This window comes from Blastomyces gilchristii (assembly GCF_000003855.2).
Source record: "Blastomyces gilchristii SLH14081 genomic scaffold supercont1.20, whole genome shotgun sequence".
NCBI classification, from domain to species: domain Eukaryota; kingdom Fungi; phylum Ascomycota; class Eurotiomycetes; order Onygenales; family Ajellomycetaceae; genus Blastomyces; species Blastomyces gilchristii.
This window is the reverse complement of record NW_003101663.1, coordinates 2,659-10,782: the sequence shown is the minus strand read 5'-3', so window position 1 is coordinate 10,782 and position 8,124 is coordinate 2,659. Positions and strand designations below refer to the sequence as shown.

Here is an 8,124-nt window from a genome sequence, read left to right as displayed (position 1 = left end):
TTGATGTACTGTTAACTTGTTCTGTTGACTTATTATCTGCTGATTATATATCAAATACTGTTACTGAGATATCTTTTTGTATTATTCTGTCAGAGATGAGCCAGATTGAGAGAGGTAGTATGAGGGTGAGACTTGGTGTTGATGTCTAGATACACTGAAGACAGATCACAGAGATTGCACTTCAGAAGTGTTCATTGATTATGTGCTTGATATTATCACTGAGGTATCTTTTTGTATTTTTCTGCCAGGGATGGGCCAGATTGAGAAGGGTGGTACAAGGGTGGGACTTGGCATTAGTGTTTTGAAACATCAAAGATGGACAGGGTTTTCACAGATATTACTTCTCAGATATCTTCACAATTACAGATCAGAGATCTTTCAAAATCAAGAAGATTGATGCATATGACTAGGTCTTTTCATCTTACAATTTGTATGGCAATTTGGCCCGGGGTTGTGGTGTGATAGGGGAGAACAGGGGATAATCCCACACAGGAGTTTCAAACAACATCTGGTTCATGTTTGGCTGGATAACTCCACCACCACACGGGGTATGCGGTCGGCGATGGGGTCAAAATGCTTGTATGATCGAGGGCTTTTCGATGGATCTATCGGCGGGTTCTTATTCGAAAAATCGAGCGAGTTCGTGATGGAGCGGATGATCTTGATTTCATAGTTGATATAGATCTTATTATGTAGAAACTTCATCATCATCTTCTCTATCATCTTTGAAACTGCTTTCATGACTGGCCAGTCAGTAGCATAGTCAATAGCAGTGATTATTCAACAATTCTCATTTGATGTTTATAATACTATGTCTATGAGATTCACTTCTCATTATTTAAACAGTTGTATTATATATTTCATCTGATATTATACTTTCTCATTTTCTTAGATTCTTTTGTGACCTGATAATTCAGGCACTTGTGAGTGTATGTCTGAATGTTTTCAGCTATGCTTGATCAGTACACTCTTGATTCAAGTACACTTATGAGTTCAGAGCTTTCTAAGTGACTGAATTCCTTGTGCATGTAAGTTATTAAGTCATGTCTAAATAAATGTTTCAGATGAAGAGCTTTTGCATATTCTAGATCATGATAAAGTATAACATCATTTTTCAATTTTCTCAGCTTGAAGTTTAGAAGCATCTCTTCTATCACTTTCATAAGATACTTATCATTCAATATCTTGCTGTTCTTTAAGTGAGAGATTATTATATTCACTCATTCTGATTCCTTGCATTCTCTCAGTGTGTTTAATATGAACTTTTCTTATATCTGATTTACAGAATTCTCACTCATGAAATCAGGTCTGTGACTGATTGCATCAGACATCACAGTGTTTAATCTCTTTCAGTATTTGATATAAAGATTATACACTTGAAACTCTGAGATTCAACATACTAAGCATTTGAAAGATTTTATTATCAATTGTAGATAGATAAGACTTTCATGATCTGTAATCACTGTTGTTGTATATCTGTTATCAATATATCTATTTCACAATGCCAGCATGTGCTTGATTACTAGCAATTTCTTTTCATACACTGAATAATTGAGCTCAGTGTCTGATAGTTTTCTATCATTATATATTATCAGATGCAGCTTGCTGTTCTTACTCATCTGTAGAAGAGTATCTCTGATAGCTTATTCAGATGCATTCATTTCAATGTAGAAAGATTTATTATAATCTGATTGAATAAGCACTGAGAATATTATCATACATTCTCTCTGTATGAGAAAGACCTCTTTGCATGTAGTATTTCAGATAATTAAATGAAACTTCTTCTTTCACAGATTTATATCTATCTCTCTTAAGAGATCTGAGAGTGATACAGCTATATATGTGAAATCTTTGATGAACCTGCAGTAGTATGAGATCAACTTAAGAAATTATTGTATATAATGTACATTTCTCAGCTGCAGCTAATTCACTATAACATTCAATTTCTTCAGAATAAGATATATACAGTCATCACTCACTCACTTCTGCTGCAGACAATTTTTAACTCAAGAACAGCATAACATCACAGAGTAAAGAGAATCACAAAAAAAACAACTGCTTCATCATGAACTCGCTCGATTTTTTGAATAAGAACCCGCTGATAGATTCATTGAAAAGCCCTCGATCATACAAGCATTTTGACCCCATCGCCGACCGCATACCCCGTGTGGTGGTGGAGTTATCCAGTCAAACATGAACCAGATGTTGTTTGAAACTCCTGTGTGGGATTATCCCCTGTTCTTCCCTATCACACCACAACCCCGGGCAAAATTGCCATACAAATTGTAAGATGAAAAGACCTAGTCATATGCATCAATCTTCTTGATTTTGGAAGATCTCTGATCTGTAATTGTGAAGATATCTGAGAAGTAATATCTGTGAAAACTCTGTTCATCTTTGATGTTTCAAAACATCAATGCCAAGTCTCATTCTTGTACTACTCTTCTCAATCTGGCTCATTCTCAGCAGAAAAATACAAAAAGATATCTCAGTAATAATATTAAGTATATAATCAATGAACACTTCTGAAGTGCAATCTCTGTAAATACTCTGTCTGTCTTCAGTGTATCTAGACATTAATACTAAGTCTTATTCTTATATCACCTCTCTCAATCTGGCTCATTTCTGACAGAATAATATAAAAAGATATCTTGACAACAGTACTTAATACATAACTGATGAATAATGAGTCAATAGAATAAGTTAACAGTATATTAATAACTATAAATTCAGTATACTTCAAGATCTGACTGAGTCTTTAATCTCTGCACAGTGAGATATATTAAATCTAGTTTTAATATCTCAATATTTAATAGATTCTGTAAGAGATTGAGAACAGCAATACTAGATTTCTATTGAATTTAAGAATTAACTCTATATTGATATAATTATTAACAAAGTCTTCTATTTTAAGATATAAATAATCAGTTCCTCTACATCTCACTGATAATATGTATATTATTATATAGAAACAGACTTATATTCTCTATAATATCAAGACTCTGAAGAGAAAAAGTCTTGATAGAGAATATACAGTAGTGTATATCTTAGTAGTTTCTATCTCATTCTTCTGCAGCAGTTAATGTAAAAAAAAAAAGATCTTAAAAAAATAGTTTTTTACTTCTCTTGAAAAAGTAAGATATTTTTCTCTGAATTTTATATAATATTCTTATAAAGAATTAAAAACAGAGTTATTTTCTATCATAATTTCATATTCTTTTAAGTAAGAATTACTTTTTCAGTAACTGAAGAGCTTTCATTAATACTTAATTCTCTTTTACACTCTTTTTTAACTGATTTGAGTTGTATACTTGTTGTGTGAGAAGAATTGAATAATTTAGAATAAAATTGAATAGTTTTAATCAATTTCTCTGCAAAAAATTGACTTATTTTTTATCAGTTTTTCTCTTAAAAACTGTCATATTATCTGATTTATTATTAATTGATATCATACTTTTTCTCTCTGTATTTCAAGAAAGAGTTTATAAAGATTTTATTGATTTATCTTAAAAATTAATTTTAGTTTATTAGATTCTCTTCAAAAATCTAATCTAGTTACTGAACTAGTGTGAAAAAAATCAGATATTTTATATATAAAAGTCTTTCATTCTTCTTTTGAAACAGTCTGATCAACTTTTCAATTGAAAATAGACTAAGAAATCTCTCAACTGAAACAGTCTGATCAACTTTTCATTTGAAAATAGATTAATAAATCTCTCAATTGAAACAGTCTGATTAACTTTTCATTTGAAAATAGACTGATAAATCTCTCAATTGAAACAGTCTGATCAAGTTTTCATTTAGTGAGTAAAATGAGTTCAAGAGTATACTCAGTTAATGTGAAAAAAGATGTTTTTCCAGATGCTGTTTCTGAGATTGAAATTCTAAAGAGAAGAAAGAAGAAAGAAATAGAGAAATAATAAGTTCTTGAAATACAGAAACTGAAAAAAGTAAGTAAAATTCTTGAAAAACAGTGTCTGAGTGAGAAGAATGAAGAAGTTTTATTAATTCTTCATACTCAGACTAGACAACTACAAGAAGTGATTAAGTTCAAACTTAGAATTTCAAACATAATTTAAAAAACATTGAAATCTTCTAGTACAGTCACTGACTCTTTTTCATCTTTCACTTCTTCATCTTCTTCTTCAAATCAGAAGAAAATATATACTCAAGTAGCAGAATCTACTGTCTCTAAATCTGCTAGTTTAAAATCTGTTTAAAATTCTGAGAAAACTGAGAAGAATATTACTCAGATCTCTGTTCATAGAAAGAAAAAAAAGAAATATAAAAAGAGAAGAACTTTCAAATCTTCAGAAATAGAAGACTTATTCTTAAAGTCTCAAATCAGAAGATCTTATAAAAAAACAAGTTAAACTCAAATCTTATTTTCAGAATTAGAAATGAAATTAATCAGTAGTTCTTTTCTCAGTTAATAACTGATATTAAAGTTCAAAAATCAGTTATAGCTTCAATTGAGTTATCTTTCTTTGAAAATTCTATTATTTTAACTATAATGTCTGAATTTAGTGCAGAATTTCTTATTCAGAATGAGAATCTCTGAAAATCAGTAATAGAATCTCTACTGAATATAATAATTCTATCTGAGACAGATAAAAAGTGAGATAAATTCATTCTTTATAATATTTCAGTTGAAATTTTTGACTGTGAGAAAGAAATACTACTTCTTAAAAATAAATTAGAAGAATACAATTCTATTCAACTGAGAAAAGAGTCTATATAACTTAATTCAATTAAGTTCAGACAGAGCAGAAGAAATGTCTCTGTTCTAGTATATATAAAGATACTTAAATAATCAAGAATCTCTGAAGTAAGAGTAGCAGATTTGAAAATAAGAGTTTATAAATACAAAGACTCAAGAATGAATCTCAAAGCTTAAACACAGTGTTTAAACTGTCAAAGATATGAATACTTTATAATCTCTTATTTTAGAGACTTAAAATGCATATTCTGTGCTAGAGATTACAAAACTAGTGAGTATAAATATGAAATATGCTTAAAAAGAGATGAAATATGTTAATATACTCTGCTTAAGTGCTTCAATTGTAAAGAAAAACATGTATTTAGCTTAAAAGAATATATATTTACTTCAAGAACTTAGAAGAACTGAAGAAAAGATGAAGCTTAAAATGAATCTAAAACTGAAGAGAAAAGTTAAGCTAGTAAATCTATAACTATAAGCTTAAAAAGAAGAAACTCTCAACTATCTAGATCTTCAAACTTCAATTCTTCAGCTAAATATAAACAGAATTTGAATTCTTAAATATCTATTAAGATTAGAGAATTGAGAAATGACTTTAATAATAAACTAAATAAAATACAAGCAGTTGAGATTCCTGCTTTTCAAAATAATTATAATCTACTATCTGATAATAATGATTAGATTCTACTCTATCTTCACTCTCTTTTAGTATGAATGTACAACAAAAATAATAAAAAAAGTTTAAAAACTCTTTAAAAATCATATTTATTCAAAACAATGTAAATAAAAACTTAAATTATATTTATTCTTATCTTTAGATTGTATTTAAATAAAAAGTTAACTTTATACTTCTTTAAGAATCAAACTTTGATACTGAGTAAAAGTATATCATTTCTTATTCAAGCTATTACTACTTTCTTTCTGAAAAATCTGAGATAAAATCAAGAGTAGTGATCTATGAAAGAAAAAGATCAAGATATTAATTTAATCTAAGATTTAATATCATATCTGACTCTGATATTCTAGTGAGTGATATTATAGATAAAGATAATGAGTTTAATACTATTCAACTTATAAATATCTATAATAAAAAGTTATTGAAAGAAAATAACTATATCTGAATAATTAATAGAGAATTTTTGAATATAACTTTCTTAAAAAACTCTATAATTATAGAAGACTTCAATGCATATTATCTCTGATAAAACTCAGAGTGTATAAGAGCAGTAAGAGTAGATAAACTGATTGAATAAACTTTTAAATATTTAATAGATTTAGTTAACAAGTCTGATTAACAAACATTCTTTAGAAAAGATATGAAACAGAAATCTATTATAGATCTAACTTTTATATTATAAAATCTAATTAAAAAAAGACTTATAAACTAATTTATTAATTCAAATGAAATCTTAGAATCAGATCATGAGATTATTCAATTTAATATTGAACTGAGTGAAAAATAAAGAAGTGAAAATTCTCTTCTCTCTAATCAGTATAACTTTGAAAAAGCTGATTGAAAAGCAGTTAAAGAAAGAGTAAAACAGCTGAAATATAAAAGATAAAGTAAGCTCTATTAAAATCAAAGTCAAGATATCTTAAATAAAATACTTGAAAATAGAGTAAAGCTGATTATATCTATTCTTTTAATAAGTATTGAAGAAAATATTCTAAAGAAAAAGTCTTCTGAGAATTTCAAATCTTAATGAAATGAAAATATCACTTCTAAAAGAAAGTAATTAATCACTGTTAAAAGAGATTAAAAGAATAACTTAATATCTGATAAAGAGTTTAAAACTATTTAAAATGAATATTTTTCAGATATTAAAAAAGTCAAAACAGATTACTGAAACAAATTTCTTAAAAAAGTATAAGAAAAAGAAGTTTTTAAAGTCTTTAACTATACTAAAACAAGAAGTGTAGCAAAGCTTTCAATCTTAAAATATGAATTTCAGAATGAATTGTATACAGCAAAGTCTTTTGAGAAAAAATATCAAACTTTTATAAGAATTCTCTTTTAAAACTTATCATATTTAGAAGAGAAGAATATATCATTTCATGAATATATTAATGAAAATAACTGAGAATGATCTGAGCTTATATGTGATGAACTAGAGTTAGTAATATTCTCAAGTTCAATTAAAACTGCTGCAGAGTCTGATTCAATTAATCACTTAATTATTCAAAACACATATTTCTACTTAAAGAATGAATATTTTGAGCTCTTTTTCAATCTCTTAAAAATAGTTATTATTCTGAATACTGAAGAGAAGCTACTGAAATAATTCTTACAAAATCTAATAGAAAAGCTTTAATTTCTAAGTTATATAAAATAATATCTCTATTGAACTGTTTAAGAAAAATTCTAGAAAAGATAATAGCTACTAGATTATCTTTTATAAGCTCTATTAATAATTCTCTTCTATTTAATGAATAAATAAGAGATAGAAAACAATATTCTGTAATTAATACTATTCTCTCAGTTATTTATAATATTTAAGTAGTAAAGTATGAAGATCTGATCTCAACTGTAGTTTTTATTGATATAAAAGATACATTTAATCATGTTTCAAAGTCTAAGATGATTCAAACTTTAAAGATGTTAAAACTGTCACTTTCTCTAATAAAATGAGTTAATTATTTTATATCTAAAAGAATTATACAACTATTCTTTGATGAAAGAAAATAAGATAAAACTGAGATAAAAATAGAAATATTATAAGAATCTTCAATCTCATCTGTTTTATTTGTAATATATACTGAATATCTATTCAAGAATGAAGAGATGAAAATAGTGAGATTTTTAAGTTATATAGATAATATTAATCTACTCTACAGTTCAAAGATAATTAAAGAGAATTTAGAAGTAATTAAAAAAGTAGTAAAGAAAATCTTTGTTAGAGTAGATATCAATCTAATTCAATTTAATATGAATAAAACTGAGTTAATTCACTTTTTTTCCAGATTTAATGAGAAAGAACTAAGTCTAACTCTTTTAAATAAAGAGATTAAACCCAGTTTAAATGTTAAATAACTAGAAGTATGATTAAACTCTAAGTTGAATTTTAAATATCATATTCAACAAAGAATCATCAAGACAGAGAGACTACTGAATAGTATAATCAGACTATTAAATACTGAGAGAGATCTATTCTTTCAGGCTATGAGATAGTTATATATAGTCTGTATTATCTCAGTAGCTGATTATGAATTTCAAGTTTGATGAAATAATTAAGATAACTTCACTGAACTCTTTCAAAGTCTATAAAACAGAGCTTTGAGAAGAATTCTGAGAGCATTCAAATCATTTTCTATTAAAGCAATGGAAATTGAAGCTTCAATTTCATCTTCTACTATTTGATTCGCCAAGGCCTATATGAACTATGCTGTGAGAGTCATGAAGATGA

The 8,124-nt window shown here is 27.2% G+C and overlaps 1 protein-coding gene across 1 annotated transcript; it reads right to left on the bottom strand.

Annotated features, from left to right (window-relative positions):
• Positions 1 to 482: 482 nt before the first annotated feature.
• Positions 483 to 723, bottom strand: BDBG_17647 (uncharacterized protein; the record flags this gene model as incomplete). Its single annotated transcript, XM_031725321.1, has 1 exon — positions 483 to 723. One exon carries the CDS (start codon positions 721 to 723, stop codon positions 514 to 516), a length of 210 nt encoding a protein of 69 aa, XP_031580300.1. The 3' UTR covers positions 483 to 513.
• Between the last annotated feature and the right edge of the window lie 7,401 nt (positions 724 to 8,124).